This window comes from Gadus chalcogrammus, chromosome 23, assembly GCF_026213295.1.
Source record: "Gadus chalcogrammus isolate NIFS_2021 chromosome 23, NIFS_Gcha_1.0, whole genome shotgun sequence".
Classification (NCBI taxonomy): domain Eukaryota; kingdom Metazoa; phylum Chordata; class Actinopteri; order Gadiformes; family Gadidae; genus Gadus; species Gadus chalcogrammus.
Genome location: NC_079434.1, coordinates 10352768 through 10377767, shown reverse-complemented (window position 1 = coordinate 10377767; position 25000 = coordinate 10352768). Strand labels below are relative to the sequence as shown.

Below are 25000 nucleotides of genomic sequence, written 5' to 3'. Positions count from 1 at the left end.
GACAATATACCTGTCAAACATCGATGCTCTGTTAGCCAGCCTGTCAATATAACCTGTACAACACATCGATGATCCATTAGCCAGCCTGACAATATAACCTGTAAAACACATCGATGATCAATTAGCCAGCCTGACAATATAACCTGTACAACAAATCGATGATCTATTAGCCAGCCTGACAATATAACCTGTACAACACATCGATGATCCATTAGCCAGCCTGACAATATACCTGTCAAACATCGATGCTCTGTTAGCCAGCCTGACTATATAACATGTTTAAAACATTGATGCTCTGTAAGCCAGCCTGATAAGATAACCTGTTTAACACATTGATGATCCGTTAGCCAGCCTGACAATATAACATGTTTAACATCAATGCTCAGTTAGCCAGCCTGACAATAGCATGTTTAAAACATTGGTACTCTATTAGCCAGCCAGATGTTTAACACATCGATGATCTGTAAGCCAGCCTGACAATATAATGTTTAAAACATCGATACTCTATTAGCCAGCCAGACCTTTAATACATCGATGCTCTGATAGCCAGCCTGACAATACAAAATGTTTTTCGATCTACATCAGCAGTAAAGAATAGTCATTGTAATCATCACCAAACATGCCTAGTTGGACTTTCCTTTTAACCGTCAACATGTTGCTGTTACAAATTCTTGAATTATATATAAGTGGATTTTTTCATACCCATATAAGAAATGTATTCAGAAAGAAGTTGTAGGCAAATACATAAGTTATTACTTGTTGTGAATTTCACAATTTATCGGGAAAGAATATTCAGTTCCCCAGTGTCAAATGTTTGAAAGCCTGAACTGTTTTGAAAGTTTATTCATGTTATCTGAAGGTGATGTTAAACCTGCGTCCATCGACATGGAAATTTGCATACATGTGTTGAAATAGTCAGGGCGTAGAGGACAACAGTAGCAAACAAATAGTTCCCCTTTATGTAATTATATAATTTGGTTTTATTATGCAGTTATTTACAATACAGGCACATAACAGCTGTTCCCCACTGTTACTTACTTTGTCTGCCTACGTGTTTTTAAAATTATATTTTTACTCTCCATTCTCGAATCTTGAAATATTCTTCTTCATAAAATAATTTCTAGTTAATCTGACTCAGTCAAATTAGTTTGATTAAGTTTAAAGAACATCATAAAATAAATCTGTACAATTCTCAAAAAACAACAACAACATTAAATTATCTCAGATCACATCATTCACCCATCCTGTCCAGAACTCATTATGAAAGTATCATTGAAATAGTGCTGATAAAAGGTGATTCGGTTTTGATTCGGAGATACTTCCAAAATAAAGTGACTTGGTTGAAAATCTCTCAACATATCTTCAAACGTTGACATTCCTTCGTAGAAACCCGATTGTGTTACAATATGTGCTAGTGAACCAAACGCGTGTTAGCGGATGCTTGTGTTAGCTCAGGCGGTAAAAAAACGACAACAGGGCCAGCGTCTCTACGACGTCTCTTCGTTTTGCTCGATGTTGGCGACCAGCCCCTTGGTGTCCACTCTGGATCGGATGGGGTTATTAAAGTACAAGTGGTTGTCGAAAGTAAGCTCTCCCAGGGACGGCCTTGGGATCCTGTTGCGCAGCAGGAAGAGCCCGAGGCAAACCGCGGCGATGCTAACCAGCACCACGGCTACGATCACTCCCGCATTAGCGCTGGAAGCCTTTCGCTTGCTCAAGGGCGCTGGGGGAGACAAAGGTGAAGGTGAAGGTATAAAGGGAGTTACAGTTCACTGAAATGTTGGTGGTCGGCAATCGTATCTTTTAGTTTCCTGCATTTAACAGACCCCGACGTAAGAGAAAATAAAATCGACAAGACAATTTTGAATACATTGCTAGCATAGCATTTTTGTATCAAAAATGTGTCAGTTCAACATTAATTACAAATCCAAACCGCCTGAAACGACTTGCCGAGGTCCGGTATCAACAATGAAAACATATTATCACATGTATAAATTATTATTTGTATTTATTATTATTATTATTATTATTCTTTTTATTATTATTTAAATCCATTGAATGTGCTTACCGATCACTGGAGGCTTCTCTGTTGGTGTAATGACTGTAAATAAGATAAAATATACATGTAAATACTAGAGCTGTCAGTTAAACGCGTTATTAACGGCGTTAACGCAAACCAATTTAAACGGCGTTAATTTTTTTAACGCGCGATTAACGCAGATTATTATTTTAATTTTTTAATTTTTATTTTTTATTTATTGGGCTCAAAACAAAGAAGCAGTAGCCTGACTGCTATGTTCAAGGCATATCTTTGTATGCTCATCGTTTAATTGCATTATAGGCTTTGTACCGTCCTGTTTTGATCAGTATATGCCAATGTTGTTATCAATAAAAAAAACATTTGCACAAGGAAAGCCGATGCACTTCTCCATGTTGATAAGAGCATTAAAATGAGAACAATTAATGGGACAAAGAATTCAAGGGATATTTAGCATAGACATTTTTTTATGATAAATCGCGATTAATCGTGAGTTAACTATGCCATTAATGCGATTAATCGTGATTAAATATTTTAATCGCTTGACAGCCCTATACCGCAAAAATTATATTAATATTACACTACTACTTTAACTACTACTGACGCTACTTCTACTGACTGCTTAATAATAACTTAACTTTCGATTAAGTAATTTAGCCGATGCTTTAAAGTGACTAACAGTGAAGAAAAAATGTAAGATACATGTCATCGAGAAGCAGATAAGGGTTAGGCATCTTGCTCAGAATGGCAGTAATAATAACCACAATCAGATCAAGAATAATAATGATAATACTGCTTACTTTTGGCTATCTTGCAGATGAAGGGCTTGTATCTGGTGCATCTGCTAAGAATCCATAGTCCGCTGTCAGATTGGATGTCCACGCACCCGTCCTTTACCACAGGGAGGTCTTGCTTCCAGTTAGTGTAGTCCACCACACTGTTGTCGAGCCACATCGCCTCAGCTTGGGAACAAGGTTCACAATATCAAACTAACCTCAAAACAAACTATTAATGATGGCATCAAACACCTCTGTGATACGAGTATAAATAAATTCTTCCACAATATATAGTAATATATACTTTAAACTAAATACTATACTTTAATATCTTGAGTATATACTTACCATACATAATATACATAAACGGTGACGATATCATACCGTGGACGATATGAAAGTGTCTACCGGGAGAGATTTGGCAATATCGTTTATACCGAGAGAGAAAAAAAAAAAATCTATTAGCCAGCCAGATTTTTTATTTTTTTTATATTGCACTGCACTGACTGAAGCAAGGCAGGTGTGAGACTCACCTGTTAACTTGAAAAAAAATCTAATTTGTATCGAAGAAACAGTTCTATTTTTACCACCAGCTATTTGCACAGCACATAACTTTATTTTATAAGTGCATAATTAGTATTTAAAATATTTGTGTGATGCTGTGATTTTTATTTTATATTACACTGCACTGACTGACAGCCAGGCAGGTGTGAAGCACACCTTTAAAAAAAAAATGTTATTTGTATTGAAAAAACAGTTCAATGTTTACAAGATGTTTGCACTATATGACACTGCAGTTAATGACAGATTGTTCGCTACTTACTCCTTTGTAAGCATGGAAATTCAAGTTCAAAATAAAAGAAAAAACTGATCAAATGTGAAATATGGTTATTTTAAGCCATTTATTATTTTAATTTACTTCAAAAATACCATATCGTGATATATATCCATATCGTGATATAAAATTACTCATATCCTGATATAAGATTTTGTCCATATCGCCCAGCCCTACCTTCATGGTTAAAGTACATGCCGATCCAGAAGGATGAGGGATCATCCACTATAAGCTCCAGGCTTTGCTGGATGAAGTAACCCTCTGCTGGGTCCGCAATGCTCACCAGAGCTCCCCCTGCAAAAAGGTACATCTTACGGCCTGCTACACAAAGCATAGATTCTGGTATACGCTACAGACTGGGCAAGCTACGGAGCTAGCACACTACAGCACGTACATGCTACAGCGCGTTCACAGCTAGCAATGTACAGCAATAGCACGGCTAAATGCTACCATAGTACACAGAACGCCCGGCCGGGTTATATTGTATTTGAATACTGCAGTATACAAATACTGAGCTGCGTTGTGTTTGAATACTGCAGCTCAAATCTGAAGGGATTTGAGCTGCATTCAAATCAAAGGACCTGTCCGGAGGCACTGGACAGAAGCCTGGGCCCAGCTCTCCAACTCGGTGTGGAAGGAGTAGCAGTGTCCTCGGAACGGGACCCACGCCATCGTCCTCTTTGGTTCTGGACAGCTCCCAGGAAACTGTGGCGGCATCGTTGGGGCGATGGCTGTGGGAGACACAAGAAAGGACCACAAAGGGACACTTTACTTTTAGCCATGTTTGCTGTTCAGAACTACGCTGGATCCACTACGTCCTTGTGGGTTCCTCCTTCCACCGCAAGGGCCTGACATTCGCCTCCCAAAAATTGTAAACGTGCGTCGAGGCGATGCAGCAGCAAGGGGTGTGATTGGTCCGCTAACTTGACATAAATCCGACGACGCAGAACAAAAACAGGTTCATGACTGGGTCGAAGCGACTGCGTGGTCATGTGTTACGTCAACGTGGAACCGTCCATAACCAAGCCTTAAGCCCTTGCAATTCAGAGGGTGTAGGTTTAGCGGTGTCAAATAATGTGGGCCTGTCAAGGCGACTGACCTGTAGACTGTTTGCAGAGTGAGTAGTAGTTTTCGGTACAAGCTGCTGTCTTCCATGTTTTATCGATATCCATGTACACGCAGGCTTGGTTCGACTTCGGCTCGCCCGGCGCCCATTTTGTGAAGGACAGACGCCAGTTGTCAATCCACTGGAACCTTCCGCCGGTCTACAGAAGAGAAGAGACAGATTTTTTTGTGTGTTCATGGAACTTCCTTTCAAGAGTACAGATATTCTTTCACTTCTTGTTCTGTTGGAGATAGCAGCTTTCACCTGTGTGGTAATTCCCATGATGCACTGCTTTCCCTCACTAAGCTCATTTTGCTCACATATACGAGTCAAAATATTTTATTGTCTGTAATTGAGTCGCAGTTAGGGGCTTCGCTGGTGGAGTCACGATGAGAAGACACCACGAATGTACGGTCACTGCCCTCACCAGGTTGCTGTTAAGCCCGATCCACACAGACTTATTGTGCCGGTCAACTTGGAGGCTGACGAAGGCATGGGTCATGGGGTTCAGGATGCTGGCCAGGTCGGCGTCGTCTGAGAGACACTGCTTCCTCGCCTCGTCCCACCTCATCTTCATCGTCTGCATCTTGTAGGACTCGTTGCCGAACTTGACGAAGGCGTTCGGCACAAGGGTGGTGGGCTTCACGGCGATGTTGGAGTCTTTGTACAGGAAGGGCGTAATGTGTCCGTTAGATTAGTCTGTGTTTTTTATTTTTTTTGTCATTAATTTATTCAATGTATCATGGGTTCAATGTCTAATTGTCATTTCAGTACAATCAGCTGCTTAACGGTACTGTAATTCTTTGTGAGAGGACGAGACTTCCGGCCAACGTCCCAGCTCCTTACCCACGTTTCGTTTGCAGATGAAACCCCGCTTTGCACCACAGTCTTCTACCTTCCAGAAGCCCGCCAGCTTGGGGATACTTCCCACAATAATCACGCAGTCAAACTCCTAGGGGGCACAATATTCACACACCAAGTCATTTGCTTTACGTTCCGGGGGGGGGGGGGGGGGGGGGATGGGAGGGGGGGGGGGCAACCTGGTGTCATACCTCGCTGTGGCTGGAAAAGCGCCCGCTGGGCGAGCTGGAGGGGTGACCTCTGGCCCAGTTGGTGTAGGTCACGCCCTTGCCGTCCGTCCACAGGAATCGCATCTCCCAGTTGACGTCGTTCATGCCGATCCACATGTCCTGAGGGTGCTGCTGCAGCTGCATGGTGAGGAAGGCTGGGACAGGGGGCACAGAGTACGCCTCGGCTTATCACCTGACCACTGCAGTAGTGTCGTGCATTGTGTTCAACCTGTAGAGGGCCACCTGGCTCCATATTTACATCTTAATCCTACATTTTAGAAATGTTTGTATTGCAACATTGCTACTGCTTAGATTGTGTTTTGGTATAATTTCTGTATGTTATTGATTTTAGCCTTTTCTCTTAATTTGTATCTCTTTAATTTCTACTACTGTACCACACTTGCTGCTGACACACATTAAGGTCTTCCCTGGATTTAAGCAATTACTCTTATCCCTTGTCTCTTGTTTGATTCACACTTTAGAGTAATGCACTGGGCTCCAGTCCGGATCTCACTGTATGAGGCGGCTAGTGCTATGCTAGGCTGATAGTTCCCTGGAGGCGCTTGTGGGAGGACCTCTCTCACCTTGTTCTCTGGTGTTGAGGATGGATGCCAGATTCGCTCCCTCATTTATGCAGTGAGTCCGGGCGTCTTGCCAGGTCATCTTGTCGCTACCCGTCACAAACTTGTAGCACTAGGAAAACAGGATGCGTCACTCCTGACGCTAGCAGAAAAACCTGACCGCTAGCTGTGATCTGCATAACCGATGTGTTATGCATATCTAATAGTAGGATGGATCGGGGGCCGATCTGTCGATCTATCTGATTAACTGTTAAAGCCTGAGCTTCACGTTACTTGATTTGTGCCAAATACTCATTGACCCATCAGAACAAAGAATTTGCTGTCAACAAATTAGTATAACGGACACAAATTAGTATAACGGACACTACGATCAGAATCAAGTGTGATTCTGATCGTAGTATATATACTACGATCTATTGTATATAGATCGTAGTATATATACAATACTACGATTAAAGTATTGTATATACTAAACTTTAAAGGTTAGCTTAGCAGGTCTTACTGAGCCCCAGAGGCCCTTCTTCCCCCTCCTGTTGAACCTGTGAACCGCTGATTAGTCATTACCTAGCTTAGCTTAATACTGGAATTAGCGTCCTTACCTTTCCCTGGAAGGGCGTGAAGTTTGGCGGGCAGCCCCCAATTGGGGCCGGGGCAGGGGCCACGGTGGTGTTGAGGAAGTCTTTGTGTCTCTTGCAAATAGAGGGTAGTTCCACGCCACAGTTGATATCGTTCCAGTACCCTGCATGGCCCAGGTTTTCAGAAGAAAAAGGCCAGAAAGTAAGGAATGTCATGAGTCTGCAAGTGATACTTGGGCAAAATCTGGTACACCCAACTAGACTATGTCCCTTGATTTTTTCCCTATGTCTTGTAGAAAACTAAAGGATCGGTTATGTTTCCACGTCAACGCAACATAATGATCATGCAGACGCTTCGACGCAGTCATGAACATGTTTTGGTTCTGCGTCGGGTTTTAGTGAGCGGGCAATCACAGGCCTTGCTGCTGCGTCATCTCGACGCAAGGTTACAATCTTTTGGAGGAGCACTCTGGCCCCTGTGGTGGCTGCAAGGACGTAAAGGGTCCGTAAACCCCCTTGCGTTGTGTCGACATGGAACCATAACTCAGCATTCAATGTAAAATGATGTAGCATGATGTGAAGCGATTGTACACATCAAGCTCGGTACAACTATTGAACAGCATTGTGTTGAGCTATGAGCCCCGGTACACACCCATGCTCTTGTATATTGTCACACAGTTCTCATCGTTGTTCGCAAAGTTGGGCTCATTCTGTTCCCAAGCAGCATAGGTCAATGGAGTCCCGTCCACCCAGCTGCCAAAACACAAAGGAAACCACTGAATATTCACAAACCTAGCATCCACTTGGTCAACGATGTCATACAGCCAAAACTCTGAAAATGACCCGTGTGTGATGGGATTTACCTGAACGACTTGTCCAAGTTGACTGTCAGTCCGATGTAGAACTGTCCCCAACTTCCTCTGTTAATCTGAGGAAACATAGGAATACATGTAAACACAAGTCTGCTGTCTGGGCTGGGTTTTTCTTGTAAAAAGATGTTAAATCATAATGAGATCAACCTGGTTAATTACTAAAAATACTAAAGAAAAAGATCACAAAGCAGAAGCATAGATGTTATACTCATGGAGGTCATCCACATTGACACTGACCCTCAGACTCAAGAGAGAATGCCACCTGCCTGTTTCCAGAGGAACTTCCTCTCGTTTTCCCCGGTTATCACCGCCAGCTCTCCATTTTTCTGATGGCAGACTTCCCTCGCGTCTTCCATGGTTAGCTGATCATGGTTTAGGAAGTACTGTGTGTCGTTGTAGATAGTCCAACCATCATCTGTTGTGGTGTACACTGGATACACGCAACACAACCTGCTTAGACACTGGTATTGAACAATATAATGACAACACACTGCTTGGGCATAAGTGTTGCACACAATAAAAATAGCAGACCGTGATTAGACACTAGAGAGAGAGAGGAAGAGGGGGAGAGGGAGGGAGAGAGAGAGAGAGAGAGAGAGAGAGAGAGAGAGAGAGAGAGAGAGAGAGAGAGAGAGAGAGAGAGAGAGAGAGAGAGAGAGAGAGAGAGAGGAAGAGGAAGAGGAAGAGGGAGAGGGAGAGGGAGAGAGAGAGAGAGAGAGAGAGAGAGAGAGAGAGAGAGAGAGAAAAGAGAGAAATAAGAGAGAGAGAGAGAGTCACCTATGACTTCTGCAGTCGGGTCAGGTTTTGGCGTCACGCCTGAAAACATAAAAATCCCCAGCGCGGGGGGATTGAGTGACAGCTTAGAGTGCGTAATGAGCTGCATAACAATGATAACCATATAATTGTATAATAATAATACGATGAAAACAAATAACTACAAATAACGTGAATAGTGCACATATTGCGGGACCTTTGCGTATCTGACAGATCCAGTCTTTGTAGGCTTCACAGAAGCAGTCGTTCCAGCGGCCGTCGTACAGCTCCACCTCTGCACAGTGCTCCAGGTCGTTGTAGTTGTTGGGCTCTCCGAAGCGCCACCTCTCAAAGCTCAGCTGCAGAGGAGAGATGTCAGGACGTTTTGGTACTATGAACACAAAATAGAAGACAAAGGAGATGACGACTACGAAGAAGAGGAATAAAAAAAAAAAAAAGATTATTTTTCGGAAGAAAATGCATTGGTTTCGTCCGGGGCGGTCAGAACGATATTCTAAGGGGCGTGATATTATCAAGGTCATGAGATGGTACGAGGGGTTGACTTACAGCTGAACCGTCGCTCCAGGCGAACCCAGAATTGCTATCCAGAGAGCTGAGCCCGATCCAGGCCGGATCACTGCCACTAGCATTCAAAAAAACAAAGTAGTGAGAGTCAGAAAAAAAGAGAAAAAGCCTTCTATTGCCAAAAGTCCTGCCATATCATCTCTAAGCTAAGACTACAACAGGCTAACATATTCTAGGCTAAGCTAGACTGGTGAGGATGAGGACAATGATGACAATGATAATGATAACGATGATGATAACTAAGATGACAACGTTGATGTTGATGATGGTGAGAATAATGAGGGATTACTTACTATATGGTAGCGAGGTCTAGGGGGCCGTGGACGCTGACCAGGTCTCCACCGACCCCCCGGCAGAAGGCCTTGGCTTCTGCATAGTTCTTCTTCTCCTCCTTGGGCTTCTTGTACAGCTACAGTACAGAAGCAAAAGACTGCTGTCAATCACCTGATTTCACAAACTGACCGTGTGCACTGATTTGTAGAGCTACTGTCCTACAGATTTGTATAGCTACTGTCCTTCAGAATTGTATAGCTTCTGTCCTACGGATAGTATAGCTACTGTCATACTGATCTCTATAGCTACTATCCTTCTGATTTCTATAGCTACTATCCTACTGTTTTTAGAGCTAATGTCCTTTTGATTTCTGTAGTTACTTTTCAACCCAATTTTAGTTTTTTTGTCCCAACTTTCTTTTTGAATAAAATGTGCTTTCCTTTTGAAGTTTAGTTGACTTTACTTCTGAACAAACATGTATTGGATAAATGTATGTTTTGTTTCTCTGCAATGAAAATATTTCAGGGCAAAAACCCCTAATTGTTTTTCTGTATTGCAATAGAATCCTCGGTTCCATTGCACTCTAAAGGCCTGCTGTACTGATGTGTTGTATTCATGAAGTGTGATTCTGGAACTCCAACCAGGGAATAGAGATAGCTCCTGGTGCAACATGTTTAATATGCATTGGCCCTGTTAAAGGTAGCCAAAAGCTGGCCAAACGGGAGATGTAGTGGATGATGAAACTGGGCAGTGCTGAATATCATAATAAGATAATAATCAAATAATAATATTAATGCTTCTTTGGAATCACTTGTAATCAATGTTTGGAAATGGTATTGGTATAGCTACCAGTGATGCCAGTAGCGCCACTTTTTTCGGCATTTCCAAATCAGTTATCAGATTAAAGTTACTCTTCAAAGTTACTGTGCGTTACTACTTTTTAAAAAAATTTACCGGATCACCGATTGGCGTTGAGAGCGATGGATTGGTTTGTGTCTGTCTGTCTGTCTGTCTGTCTGTCTGTCTGTCTGTCTGTCTGTCTGTCTGTCTGTCTGTCTGTCTGTCTGTCTGTCTGTCTGTCTGTCTGTCTGTCTGTCTGTCTGTCTGTCTGTCTGTCTGTCTGTCTGTCTGTCTGTCTGTCTGTCTGTCTGTCTGTCTGTCTGTCTGTCTGCCTGTCTGCCTGTCTGCCTGTCTGTTTGTGTGAGAGTGCGTGTGCGTCTGAAGCGCAAGTCTCCAAAGACTTCAATCTATCAGAGGCGAGTGTCGACCTTTACTCTCCAGAGTCCGCGCCACCAGTTGTTATTAGCGGCGGAATTAGTCGCGCGGTGCTGCGTGCCTGCGTGCGTGCGTGCGTGCGTGCGTGTGTGTGTGTGAGAGAGAGTCTCCAAAGACTTCAATCTATCAGAGGCGAGTGTCGACCTTTACTCTCCAGAGTCCGCGCCACCAGTTGTTATTAGCGGCGGAATTAGTCGCGCGGTGCTGCGTGCCTGCGTGCGTGCGTGCGTGCGTGCGTGTGTGTGTGTGAGAGAGCGCGTTGGAGCCTCTAAGTCAGGGGTCACCAACCTTTTGGAACCTGAGAGCTACTTCATGGGTACTGAGTCATACGAAGGGCACCCAGTTCTATACACGCTTCTGAAATAACAAATTTGCTCAGTTTGCCTTTAGTTATATATTACTATTAATGATTAATGATACTCATCTATGGGAAGACATGTTAATTAATTAAGTCATGTTAATGTTTTCTCACAACAATGACTTAAAAAAGGTGGGAAAGAGTTGTTCAAGAATGAGTAGTGCTATTTTTAGAACAGGCCTGCGGGCGCCTCATGTGGTCCTTGCGGGCGCCATGGTGCCCGCAAGGACCACTGTGTTGGTGACCCCTGCTCTAAGTTATCCCCAGAGAACTAAACCCACGGGGAGGTCCAAGCAGCTCGAGCGCAAGAACGCGCTGTTTACGTTGTTTACGTCACGCACGTGGAGATGCGTCCGGTGATCGCCCCGTAAAGCTTGCAGTGATATTTTGTCTACGCATTAAAAGTTGGCGGAAGCGGTTGAAAGCCGTGTGTCAGTGTGTGCACCCAGGGCCGTAGCACCAAATTCTGGGCCCTGTATACAAGAGGTACTGATGGCCCCCCCCCCCGAATTTCCCCTACCAGCCCCCTGCGCATAATTGTTGAGGGGTGGGTGGGAAACAATTGTTGATGGGGGGGGGGGGGGGGGGGGGGGGAGTTAGCATTGGCAAAACCGGTTGTAATTTTTTAATTTGAGGCGGCAGGGGGTGTTGTCGCAGCTAAATGTAACTAATACATTAACTTGTAATCTAACTTAGTTACTTTCAAAATCAAGTAATCAGTAAAGTAACTAAGTTACTATTTTGGCAACACTGATCGCTACCAAATGAAAATGGTAACGATACCATTTGTTGATTGGCTGACCTACATCATCTTCAGATCAAAGCCAAATTAAATAACACTGGGGTGACCTCTGACCTTGGTGCAGAATTTAGGGTCTTTATTCACCCAGCCGTCCGGGCAGCTCGCCGTGGGGGAAGGGGTGGTTGCCATCGTCGTCATGGAAACCCCCTCGGCACGCTTCTTGCAGATGTACTTCTCACGGTTGCTGCAGCTCACCACGTCCCACAACCCGGCCTGCATGCCGGTCGTCATGGCAACGCAGCCCTTTTTTCTGTCTTTGGGCGCAAGAAACGATGCGGGATCACGATTAAAGAGAGTGAGTGAGAGAGTGAGGGAGTAGTTCAGTGAAGTTTAGTTTCTGTGGCACCGATAGCAGTGGGCTGGAGGGGTGATGTGTAGGGCTGTAGGGGTGAGGTGTAGTGGTGATGCGTAGGGCTGTAGGGGTGAGGTGTAGGGGTGAGGTGTAGGGCTGTAGGGGTGGGGTGTAGGGGTGCATTGAACCCAGAATATGAAAGAACATGCAAGGCTCTGTAGTTTAGTGTGGAGGGACTTATGCAACACGGATAGTGTGAAGTATATAGGCCTACATATAAAGATGTATATGATAGTTGAAGTAAATACATATTAACTTGAATGGACATAGTCATATTAATAGTGCTGCCATACCCGGCATCCCTATGTTGAAGTGAGTATATTCCACGCTGGTTCCCGTGGTCCATTTAAAGGTGTGTTCGTCCTCCATATTTGAAAGTCCTGTCCAGAAATACTTCTCCGGTCTCAGACCGACCAAACTGACGAGATATGCACTCTCATACCTAAAGAAAAACACATTGACACACATGTTGGGTTGACGTTTACAGTACTATACTTTAACCAGCAATACAATTTGTTTAGAGATGGAAAGTGAAGGTACTAGATGAGAGATGGTTGGGTTCAGCTAAGTTACAGATGGTTACGTTTAGGTATCGGGTTAGAGATGGTTAAATTTAGTTATTAGGTTTGAGGTGGTAAAGTTGTAAGTATTAAGTTAGGGATACAGCAACGCATGATGGGAATAACCACCACCAGGCCTTAGTGTGGAGGCAGAGAGGAAGGGATACCTGTCTTGTACGTCCACCAGGTTCCCGCCAGACTCCTTGCAGACTTTCTTGGCATCTTCAAAGGTCTTGGTCTGAGCCCCGATCTGGTAGCAGTACCACCGGAACTGGGTCCAGCCCTAGACCCCACACAACCACAGCTCAGAACCACAACACCCCCTCCCCCAGTCAGGGGTTTGAAGAGGACCACTGCGATACATACACACATTAGGCCCCCAAATGTAGATAGTTCCTGATTAGTGCTTTGATAATGTAACCTATTAATATTAGTACATTTTCAGCTATTATAGAATAATTGACTTACATAAGGTACATTATAAATGACAATGAACTCCTATTTTGGTCAATGGTTTGTACAACATTCTACCTCATCCTAATCTCTACAAAAATGTAATATCAAAGATATATGTCTATGGGTCCATCCTCGGACCCAGGACTATTCGTAGCCACTTGATGCTGCTTCTGTAACTTAGTACGTATTGGAACAGCAGGCACAGTGGTGGTGAAGGAGAACATCTTGGGGTTAAGGTAGCAAGGACAAGTGCAATTGCTATACTAGGAAACCTGCAACACACCCATGGTCTGTACTCACCCTTTTACAGCCGGGGTTCAAAACCTCGTGGGGACCCCCTGGTTGCTTGGTGGAAGCCGTCTTCTTGCAGATGTATCCATTCTCCTTCTCACAGCCTTGGTCGGCCCACTTACCCTCCTGAAGCAGGAGGGAGAGAGGAGATTGTAAGAGAGAGCCGAAGAGGGAGAGACCGACATGAGGGGAGGATGGTGTAGAGGCTTGCTAGGATGTCGGGGTGACTCCCAGTCCAAAGGTTCTGGGTTTGATCCCATATATCCAGCAGCCTACATGACCGCGTCCCTGAAAGCTTTAATAATAACTCCCTCTCTGCTTCCTCCCTGCCTACGTTTCTCCACCCTTGTATTTCAAGTGCCTGTGATTGACAGGCGAGTTGTATTCTATTCTCCAAGGCCAATTAGAGAAGTGATGCGCCCCCCCCCCAGGGTAGTTACCTTTCCGCGGATGAGCACGCAGTCCTCCTGGAGGTTGTTGGCGTGGGACGGCTCGTCGCTCTGCCAGCGGGTAAAGGCCACCTGGGAGCGGTCGCTCCACTCGAAGAACATCTGGCTCCTCTGGTCGTTCAGCCCAATCCACAGCTGGTCCGTGGACGCTGGAGACGCACCGGCACAAGACAAAGTCATCCCTGCGCTCCAACCCTTGGTCTGCTTCCATCCCTATATTTGGTAAAATTCTTGCAAATCCAAACCTCTTCTTAAATTGCTGTGCATCTGATTCCCAGCACAATGATTTAACCCAATCAGCAAGTGTTCCAGTGAAGACAATATATGAGGCATTTTAATAAATCCCAGCAGAGAATTTAAGTAGTTGTTTGCATGTGGCTATGAATCATTAGGCTGTCTGTTTGTATACAAGTATCATGAACATGTTTTGATAAAAATCGTCCCATCAATTAAATAGCTTATAAGTCAGAATCCTCCCTCAACTAAAATATAACATGAGTGGGGAACACAGGGGGGGAAACACAGAATTAACCCCGCGTTTACTAGCGTTATCAAAAGTATACCAGCAGAAAGGGTTAGGTCTATAGTTAGGATCAGGGTCAGGTTCCGGTTATGATCAGGGTAAGTACTAGAGTTAGGTCAGGACTAGAGTTAGGGTCAGTGTGGGATACTGTGTTCTTACAGTATCCCATCTGCGAGATGAGGAAGCTCTGCTCCTCGATGTTGTGAACACTGGCCAGGTCCGCCCCGTCCTTGTGACAGGCAGACAGGGCGTCCTTCCACATCTTCTTTCCACGCTGCAGGTTGTAGCAGTTGCCCGCATACGGTACCCAGTGGCTCGGACAGAACCCAGAATCCTTCCAGGCTGGGGGGGGGGGGGGGGGGGGGGGGGGGGGGGGAGATGAACGGACAGACAGACATCTTTAGCATCCCAACCTACACCAAACAAGAAGAAGAAGAAGCACACTCCAACCCAGAGGACGAATACAAGTCGAACATAATGACGAACATAATAATAAAGTAATAATAGTCATTTGAAAGAAAACTTAAAGACAACAGGCAAACCAGGTAGACAGATGGTCGGACAGACAGACAGTTGGATCTCACCCAGTGGAGGGACCTGATTGGTTAAGTTGCCGCGGCGACATATGTAGCCTCTCTTCTTGCCGCACTCGCTGCTCTCCCACTGCGCTGCCCGCGCCGTGTTCAGAACCCCACAGGCCTGGCCCGGCGCGGAGGCCGGGTGGCCTGGCACCCACAGGGTAGAGGTTAAGTTAAGGTTAAGTTAAGGTTAAGGTTAAGGTTAACATGAGATACGGGGAAGTAGGGTAAGGTATGAGTGAGGTGAGGTACGGTACGGTAAGGTATGGTAAGATAAGATTAGGGTAAGTAGAGCGCGGTTAAGGTATGGTTGAGTTAAGGTATGGTTTAGGCACGATTAGGCTAAAGTATGGTTAGGGTATGGTTAATAGCAGGTATGGCAAAGGTATGCATAAGTTAAGGTATGTTTAAGTTAAAATAAGGTATGTTTGTTATGATTAAGAGATGGCTGAGGTATGTTTAATTTAAGGTATGGTCAAGTTAATGTATATTCAAGACATCATTAAGTCAAGGTTTGGTTGAGGGTAAGGGTAAGGGTAAGGGTGAGGCAAGGTTGAGGTAGGCTAAGTAAAGCTCACTCACCGGGGGCCCAGTTGAGGTATCTGAAGGGGTTTCCGTTGCTCCATCCCCAGCCGCTGTCTGCCTCCAAGCTGTTGAGACCGGTCCAGAGAGTGGCTCCCAATGTGTTGGTCAGCCCTGGAGCACCAACACCACAGTCACATCCTGAGTTCCTACCATAACACCACTATTCACTACTACTATCACGCACCGGGCCTTACGGACTCCTACTGTTAAGGCCTTTAGCAGACTTTTTTTTTTTACAAAGAGTAAATCTGTGGATACAGACAGGGGGGTTGATCATGCCTACATGTAGACCGTGGACATTAGGGGACCGCATCCCAAAACCATTCAGCTGGGAGTAAAGTAGCTCGCGGCTAACCTGTAGTAACCCTTGGGTGTCATTGAGCAAGGCGCCTCTAGCCCTCAGCCCCCACAGTGGTGGAACACATCTGGGTTCTATGGAATTCACTTTGGGTCAAAGCGTCTGCTAAATGATTCTGAGTAGTAGCAAACCGGTAGAGAGGGACTGAGGAGGATGACGGCAAGATAACCAGAGCTGGTCGCCAGATCTTCAAGTGACTAAAGTGCACAGAGAGGCGAGAACAGCAGCTTCCGGAAGGCGTACCTGCGATGTAGCTCTGCTCGTGGAGCTCCACGACGCTGAGCAGGTCAGCACCCTGCTGCTGGCAGCTCTTGCGGGCCTGGTGCCAGGTCAGCACCGACAGGACGTTCCTCTGGTACTGGACCCCCGTCACCGGGTCCGTGTCCCAGTCTTTGGTTCCTGAGACCCAATGATATACAAATTCAGATTTAAATCAGCTCCAAATTCAGATTTGCATTCACATCGAAATTCGGATGAAAGCTCACGTTCCCACACCCGCTTCCAAATGTGGAAGTACATCAATACCTCAGATCCACTTCCATATTTTGATTTCCATTTTTTAGATAGGAACTATGAGATCAACTCACAGGCCAGTATAAAATATGTACAGTATCTTTACAGTCCAGTGCTGCCTCTCTAAGCATTGCGTGGTAACTTTTGGATGAATCTGGAAGGGAACCAGAAATAGCTGCGACACAGAGTAGCAACGTTCTCTTCCTGTCCGTTTCCTGGCTGGATTTAGGAGCAAACGTCAAACAAAGGTGGTTTTGGAAGACTAGAGGAAGAGGGTGACAGCGATGCTGCGTTAACACTTTGGGAGAAGAGAAAAGGAAAAGGTTGTTTTCTTTCTACCGAGGTCAGCCGCCAGGCCTGCTTTTCCCTTTCATGAGAGACTTCACAGAAGAATACACCTCTAGAAAGAATACAGATCAGCAAAATCGGAGGCGCCGGATCACGTGCGGCGATCAGATTCGGAGGAGAGATGAGGATGTTGTGTCATGGGTTCCTACCTTTGTCAGGACAGAATCCCCACTTCTGGTCCTTGTCATAGTCGGTTTCAGTGGCACACCACAGCTGATGGTCCGTGCGGCCCTCTATGGTGCACTCAGAGTACCACTTCTTCAAGAAGAGGAAGGGGAACTGGCAGGGGCCACCGAAGGCGTTACCGCCCAGCGTGAACGTCTCTGAAAGCAATACGGTTGTGGAACGTAAAGTTGTCGTTTCAGACTAAGGGATAGAGTTGCTGTCTATCAGTAGAGTGTTGGATATCGAGAATCATTTAGGAGTATATAGAAGCTTAACGATCCATTAATAGTATGACATTAAATGACAACTGAATATACAACTGACCCGACAAAGAATAATAAGCAAGTAAATCCAATATCCTTCTGTTAAATCTACCTCTGTGTGTACCAGAGTATAAAACTAATTGCATATCTTCTTGATGTTGTTGTATTTCTTCCTAAATAAGCCCTTTGTGGGGCTGTTTTTGCAAGATAAGTTGAATTTACATCAACTGAGAATAGCTCAAAGAGAGTGGACAGAACACTGTTATTTAGTTATTTTCGTTTTTCGAGTTGTGAAAGTCCCCGCGCCAAACAAAAGGATAAACTACTAGTTAACACTGAACAAGGGTTAACCACTAGTTAACTCTCAACAAGTTTCAACAGCTAGTTAAGGACAAACATGGTTGAACTACCAGTTAACACTGAACAAGGGTTAACGACTAGTTAACCCTGCTGTTAGTCAGTGGTCCTTGCTGGCTCCACTCCCGTCCCGGCTGGCTCTAGCGAGGTTCCGGCGGGTTCTCGGCGTCTACCTTGGTAGCCCTTGGAGCACAGGTCCAGCGCGCCGCCGTATGTAATCCAGCGACTCCAACTGCCGGTGCCGGTGTGGATCAGGACGTTCTTAGCGTTGTTTTGCCCCCAGTTGAAGTAGAAGTTCTCCCCCTCCAGGCCGAAGAGCGTCTCGTTCTTGCACTCCCAACGCTGCAGCTTGTTCTTCTCGTCGCAGGGGAAGGGTAAGACGCTGCCGTACCTCCTGATCTCGCTGACACCGAGGCACAGGTGGAGTGACACGCTGAGGAGCCGGGAGCCGGACGTCCATCGGAACTGCTGCTCGGCGTCGTTGGGGTCGCAGCGGGCCAACACGAGGTCCGTGGCGCTTTTTGCTCTCGCGCACTTGTTGTGCTCCTTGTTGTGGATGAGGAAGGAACTGCTGTCTGGGGGCGCAGAGAGAGGACAACGGCTCAGGGCCTCTCTGGGGACCCTGACTCACTGAAAACCCAAGCCTTGGTAACTGAAGATTGGACTTGTGAAGACTATTAAGAATAACTGCTTGACACCAAAGGATATCTGAAGAATGTTTGGTTTCGTTTGTTTTAGAGAATTTCTTAAGAAAATATTAAGAATAAATTGATTTCTTGAAAAATTTGATCTTCAAATATATAAAAAAAAAATACATTCGTCAAAAGTTGCTAATTGGTGATATTGGAAAATATTGATGAAGTGAAGTAAGAAACAACTGAGTTCCAAAGAAAATGTTGAAATATCCGGATAAACGTTTATGACTGTGAGCCCTAGTTCAAGGGTAGCAGGAATTTCCCCTCACTGAAGACCATCCTTTCAGAATGACATTTAAAAAAAAAAAATACATTTTCTTCGTCCGGCTTACTAAAGTGCAGAGGTGCTCTTACAAGCCAAGTGGATATTACTAGTCACAGTGGTATTGTTACTAAAAAGCAAGCAGTCCAAATTTGGAGCAGCTATGACAAAGCAATTGCGCAGCATTATAACCGTACTATATTACTACTATACTATACACTATGACCAAGACTATGACATTTTTGTAGCCCATCTTGAAATTTGGATTGCTTGCTTTGGTTGCAGCCAGCTTCCGACGAGTGTGCTGAATACCTCAATGTAATGGGCAGTACAGAACACATCAAACAGACAGAGACATGACGGTACGTACCCACGACGGCCTGAGCAGCGAGCGCTTGCAGGAGGACGAGCAGAGCTGGCAGGGCGGAGCAGACGGCCATAGTCCCCGGTGGTGTGGAGGTCTAGACTCTGAGCTCTGATCCGGAGAACGGGACGGTCTGAGACGGAGGAGGTCCGGGCTCGAAGTGGAACGCCACACAGCAGAGACTGAGAGAATGGGACCCAGAGGAACCCTTCCACTTAACCTCAACACTCATCACTTCCTGTCACATGGTGGACACCGGTAAGGACGGTCAACATGACAGCAACTTCCCGATGAGAGAGAGAGAGAGAGAGAGAGAGAGACTTCAGGATCGTAGAGACAACCTGACGCTGGCCAGAGCATCACATCCTGCCAATGTCACAGCTGGCAAATGAGAAGCACAAGAAAGCGGGAGCTGGCCTATTCCCGGAGAAGGAATGAGATTGTACAGAAAATGTAGCTGAAAATGTCCACAGCTTTTCACAACCACTGCTTGTCCTACATGCACCAGCAGCACCCACACCAACACACAGAGCATCCCTCTCACGGGAAGCAATTGTTGGTAGACATTCTAAGTTGAAATCCAAAATATTTTCTCCAAACCAAAGCAAAACAATAAGCCAAAGGAGATCAACACCTGTGGGCCGAGAAAGACGGCATACTTGTTATTATAATAGATAACATCATGTACAGATCTCTAGATAGACGTAGAGATGTGGGGGAGCGGCAACTATATCCTGCCTCCATGGTTATAGCAGATGGGAGCCCCACCGTATCAGCATAGCGGAGCCGCAGGATGGATGAGTGGAACACAGTAGAACAGATCAATAGAACAAAACAGCAGAACACCAGAGAAAGTAGTGGAACACAACCGTGGAACACAACTTTAGAACAGTAGAATACAGTAGAACACAACAAAATAACATAACAGTAGAATCAAAAAGTAGAACAACACAGTAGAACACTGTAGCACAAAACAATATAACATAGCAGTTGAACTTAACAGTAGAACCTAGTAATACATAAAAGAACATAACAATAGAAGACTTTAGAACATAACAATAGAACATAAAAGTCGAACAAGGTCTAACATAACAATCAAACATAACAGTAGAATAGAGCAGTAGAAGATAACAGTAGAACTTGACGAGAACATGCTCAATCAAGAATCATCTTCTGGTTCTTGGTTCAACGGGCTGATCCATAAGAATCGGCCGCTCATCTTTGGTTCGTGGAGCCCACTGCCCACCGCTCCCACACCAGGTGACCAGCTGGGGTTGTCAGGTGGTCCAGTTCAGGTCAGGAACCCAGCAGATGAGTATTAATGTTCTTATCATTCAGGAGTCTTTTCATTTTGTTGCTTCCAACTATTTGGATTAGACTGAAACAAAACTGGTTAGTGCAAAATGAAAAACAAATCCCAAGGAGTATCCAAATGCAATCCATTTTAAATGTTTTATTAATTTTATCCAAATATGTAGATCAATAGTACAAACTCAAACTTGATTTCTATGTGGTGGTTGTGTTCATAACTCAAAGCTCAAGGTTACAACATCGATTGATATCTATTTTACACTCTTAATGGTCATAGAAAAAACACAGGTACATTCTGAAGGTGCTGTGGTTCAAGAACCGGTCTGAGGTGGGATGGGTGATTTAAAAAGTTACTTTTAACATTGACGAAAAACGACAAAGAATTTGGTGACACTTAGAAACACAGTTCCAGTTCTTGTGATCAAATGTCACAACAGCTGTTATCATTTCCCCCGCGGCGGCGGCTCGCTCAAAGAAGACATCAAAGTTCTGCCCATGCTTTAATCCATCGCTACCCTGCTAACGTCTCAACGGAGCTCCACGCGGCGGCCCCCTCGCCCGGCCCGTGTCCGCCATGTTGTCCTCCACTACTGCGTGGCGGGGGTGGGGGGGGGGGGTGTCGGGGGTCTAGAAGTACATCCTCTCCGTGTTGAGGAACCTCAGCTTGGTCATGAAGTTGAAGTAGACGAAGGCGAGGCACACCAGCAGGTTCTTCATCAGGTAGAGCACGGGCGTGACGAAGCCGAAGAAGGCGATGAGGCCGATGCGCACAAACAGGAAGGGGAGGTCCTGCAGGGCCACGCCCAGCGCCGACAGCAGCACGCTGCGCGGCATCACCACCAGGCGCAGGCAGGACAGGAAGCTGAAGATGTAGATGGGGAACACCCAGCCCGAGTAGTAGACGGCGGGCAGGCCGGCCACGCGCACCATCTCCACCGTGTCCATCCAGAACAGGAAGCCGTCGGCGAAGACGTCGGCGCGGGCGTCGGCGGCGCACAGGAAGCGCAGCGGGCCGTTGTAGCCGTACGGCTGCGGGCGGTACACCCCCACGCCGCCGCTGCCCGCCGAGTTGGAGCTCAGACCCGACACGCTGAACGGTCGCCCGGGGCAACCGGGGGCCCCAGGCACGGTACCGTTAGCCTCCGTCCCCGGCCCGCTGGGCGCCGCTGCTCCCGCCGCGGGGGCCGCGGGGTCGGCGGGGGCCGCGGGCGGGGCCGCCGGTGCCGGCGCCGCTGCAGGAGCGGGTGGGGCGGCGGCGGCACCGGGGGTCACGTGCTCTATGTGGGTCAGCACCATGGAGGGGATCTCAGCGTCTCGCTCCACGTCGGTCGCTGGAGGGGACGGGAGGAGAAGAAGAGAGTTCAAGCAAGCCTCTAGGGCGCTGTGGACGCCCCGGAGCGAGCCACCGAATGACACGTGTGCTACCTGGCATTCCACAAAACCATAAAGACAAATGGTCCATTATCTCCATATAAAGGAGGATCATTAAGAGTTCATAAAGTGAAATAACTGAACTGATTTTACACTATCCAAGACTGTCCTAGTGTGTTATAGGTCAGTTGTAGGTATTGGTATGGTGGTTAAAGGCTTTAAGGCTAGAATTCCTTCTCATTAAAACCTCGAGATAATACTGTTGATAATACTGTTGATACAGATAGAGGAAGAATCCTAGAAAATATTGCAATCTTTCAACACAGTGCAATAAACAACATAGAATTTTTTTAATAACTCTGTTGCGATGGCATTCATGAAGGGCTGTGTGCAAGACACTCAAAACATTCGGCTGAATTTGATATTTAGTTTGGAGTAAATCTTAAAAAAATATATGTTTTTAAAAAATACACAGAAAAGTCCAAATGATTCAGCAGTGATTTAGAGTATTTTCTTGAAACGGACAATGCATCCCAGAGGAGTACATGGGAAGTCTGTCCACTCAGCACATGAGAAGCAAACCTTGTGCTCCGAGCTTCCTGCTAACTTCCTGACGTTTTCAATCGCGGCCCCAGATCTCAACATGGGCACTACTGGAGGTTTCAGTATGGGCTAAAGAACTGGACCAGTCACCCCTCAGATAGGTACACTATACAATTAGATCAACGCATTTATCCAAAACAACGTCCAAGTGAGGCTGTAAGCAATCAATGCAAACTAACTTAATTGGAATAGCTACAAACAATTCCAAGTGCTGCAAACCAAACCACAGAAACAAAGAGACTCACTGTGTTGCCACGGCAGCACAGAGACCCACGGCAAACCCACAGCGGCCATTCAGCACAGTTAAAGTTGAAATAAACCTGCACTGTGTGTTCTGTTGTTGCCACAGTTATAGCTATGTTATAGCTTTCGAGATGACATTGCCGTCATATGGTTATTGCCATATACGATTTTCCCACTGTGGGGGGTAAAATCTGACAAAAATAAAACTGAGGACAGTCAATGGATTGACTTGTGGAAGGGCTCATGTTATTCTTGAGAAACGTTCAGATATCTTTTGAAAATAAAAGAGCGACGGTCGAAGAACAGCTGTAAGGCCCCACTGGGCCGGCAGGTGTGCGTTGGTTGTGTTGTGCGTTGGTTGTGTTTTGCGTTGGTTGTGTTGGGCCCACCCTGTCCCGTCAGCCTGCAGTAGCGTATCCTCTCCACGATGTCGATGCACACCAGCGAGAAGAGGACCAGCGACACGGGGAGCTCCGTGAACGTATCGCTCTGGATGTTGTTGTTTATCTGGACCTGGGACACACACAGACGCACACAGAAGCACAAACCTTTCAACGATAGCCACAACTAACCCAAAGACAAAGAAAAAACACAGAAATACTATGGCGAGAGACAGACGATCATGTGATTGTGGCTGTGATCTCAGACAAACGAACAACGATGAAGCAAAGGAATATAAATATAAACGGATGCCATCAAAGTGAGATAAAAGTAAGAATTTCTCGTTAATGGGTGTTGATATTCATCTGAACCTGGACAGACAAACAATCCTAAGAATCCATGACCACCACTGCCGGGACAAAACGTTAAACGTAGAACATTTGATATATAGATATTAAAAGACGATTTGTACCATGGTGTACCATTTTCCCTCCGATTTAATTCCTGCATACCCATGCACACACATGATACAGATCACGGCATCATGTGTACATTTGTCAACATTCCAAACCAAGAAGCCGAAATGTTGACCCACATCCGACGTCTGCTCTGTCTCTGGGCCTGTTGGCTCATCACAAGGTCCTTACTCAGAAGGATCAACAGGACACAGAACAAAGCTGCGCTCCGCTGAATTTATGGCTACTCTGTAAAAGCGCAGCAGATAAGCAGCGCAGAAAGTGCCACATCGACAGCTAATAGGCCCAGCTCTGGCAGAGGACAGGACGCGGGAGACTCCCTGATGGACTCGACCACAGCGTGAACAGGAAGACGGAACCAAGCTGCTTATCTCCGGCCGATCGTCCCCCGAGAACCATCAGGTCGTTCCTCTCCTCTCATCAACACCTCGGCTGGGCACTGCTGTTTCCCACACACCGTGGTACCCGTGTTCCTAGTGGTGCCTTCAAACGGTACACCCTTTAACAGCGGTCCAATAACATCAACGTTGAAGGTATATATATAGATGGATGGATATAGATATATATAAAAATGTATAACGATAAAGAAGAAAAAACGATTTTCACAGCCGATTCCCAGAGTCACTTTTATTTTGTTTTGTACGTACGTCAGGTCTTCAGCCTACTTCACACACCCGGAGGTTAAAGGTCAGACCAACCTGGCAGGGGTTTTACCTCTGAGCTTGCGATGAGGACAGCGAAACAGGGTAGCGTGGAGAGGACCACGTACACCAGGGCCACAGGACGCCTGTGATAAGAGACCAGAGAGAGAGCGAGAGAGAGAGAGAGAGAGAGAGAGAGAGAGAGAGAGAGAGAGAGAGAGAGAGAGAGAGAGAGAGAGAACAGAAGACCAGAGAGAGAGAGGAACCGGAGACCAGAAACAGAGAGAGACAAACAAACAGGAGACCAGGGAGAGAGCAGATAGAAAGAGAGATATACGGAAGACCAGAGAGAGAGAGATATACGGAAGACCAGAGAGAGAGAGAGAGGAAAAGGAGACCAGAGAGAAAGAGGAACAGGAGCCAGAGACCAGAGACCAGAGACCAGAGACCAGAGAGAGAGAGAGAGAGAGAGAGAGAGAAAAGAACAGGAGACCAGAGAGAGAGAGACGAAGAGGAGACCAGACAGAGAGAGAGAGAGGAAGAGGAGACCAGAGAGAGAGAGTAAGAGAAGGCAGAGAATCATTCTGAGAATTTCTGGAAATTTGCTTAATTCATTTGACAATTCATGGAAAATCCTGGAATTTTGTCACCCTCAATTTCAGTTACCTACTGCATCAGCATTCCATTAACTGAATAGCTACTGAAATGTGACAACAATGACTAGAAATCAATTACCTAAAACTGATAACTAACTGTAGGTATTTTTTGCCATTATATATATACCTTTAGCCAATGAAGAAAATCGCCATGATTGGTTTAAATAGCTTGTGAAAAATAAAGAATAAAGTGTCAAGGAAAAGTCTTGGAGAATTGCACAATTGACCGAGAGCAGACCAAGAACCTGAAAGATGTTCAGGTTCCGGCCCAGCTATCTGAAAGGCTACTAGTGGCTAGAGG

The 25000-nt window shown here is 45.7% G+C and overlaps 2 protein-coding genes across 2 annotated transcripts in view; both read right to left on the bottom strand.

Moving 5' to 3' along the window:
- Positions 1-956: 956 nt before the first annotated feature.
- On the bottom strand, positions 957-19221 carry mrc1a (mannose receptor, C type 1a). Its single transcript, XM_056583607.1, has 30 exons — positions 19024-19221; positions 17870-18271; positions 17061-17234; positions 16294-16449; positions 15690-15803; positions 15114-15254; positions 14689-14871; positions 13998-14155; positions 13567-13683; positions 12978-13093; positions 12544-12692; positions 11953-12152; positions 9484-9599; positions 9173-9248; positions 8823-8964; positions 8630-8668; positions 8119-8282; positions 7844-7908; positions 7633-7733; positions 7005-7144; positions 6409-6517; positions 5807-5979; positions 5601-5706; positions 5182-5414; positions 4749-4914; positions 4231-4380; positions 3827-3943; positions 2839-3000; positions 2069-2101; positions 957-1723 (listed from the first exon to the last, which is right to left on the bottom strand). The coding sequence occupies exons 1-30, from the start codon at positions 19091-19093 to the stop codon at positions 1488-1490; spliced, it is 4308 nt and encodes a 1435-aa protein (XP_056439582.1). The 5' UTR covers positions 19094-19221; the 3' UTR covers positions 957-1487.
- A 1726-nt stretch (positions 19222-20947) lies between these two features.
- The window catches only part of LOC130376753 (transmembrane protein 236-like), a 5261-nt gene continuing 1208 nt past the window's right edge, over positions 20948-25000 (bottom strand). Inside the window, exons 2-4 of the mRNA XM_056583610.1 lie at positions 24117-24189; positions 22935-23058; positions 20948-21659 (exon numbers count right to left, since the gene is read on the bottom strand). Of these exons, the coding sequence (XP_056439585.1) occupies positions 20956-21659; positions 22935-23058; positions 24117-24189 (901 nt within the window). The 3' untranslated portion in view covers positions 20948-20955. The remainder of the gene's footprint in view (positions 21660-22934; positions 23059-24116; positions 24190-25000) is intronic.

Excerpts from the sequence above, each read along its gene's own strand:
- mrc1a (XM_056583607.1), bottom strand. The coding sequence starts at position 19,093 with ATGGCCGTCTGCTCCGCCCTGCCAGCTCTGCTCGTCCTCCTGCAAGCG. Across the intron at positions 14,156-14,688 it reads CATCTCGCAGATGGGATACT|CGTCCACGGACCAGCTGTGG; the intron begins GTAAGAACACAG and ends GTGCGTCTCCAG. Across the intron at positions 13,684-13,997 it reads GCGTGCTCATCCGCGGAAAG|GAGGGTAAGTGGGCCGACCA; the intron begins GTAACTACCCTG and ends CTCCTGCTTCAG.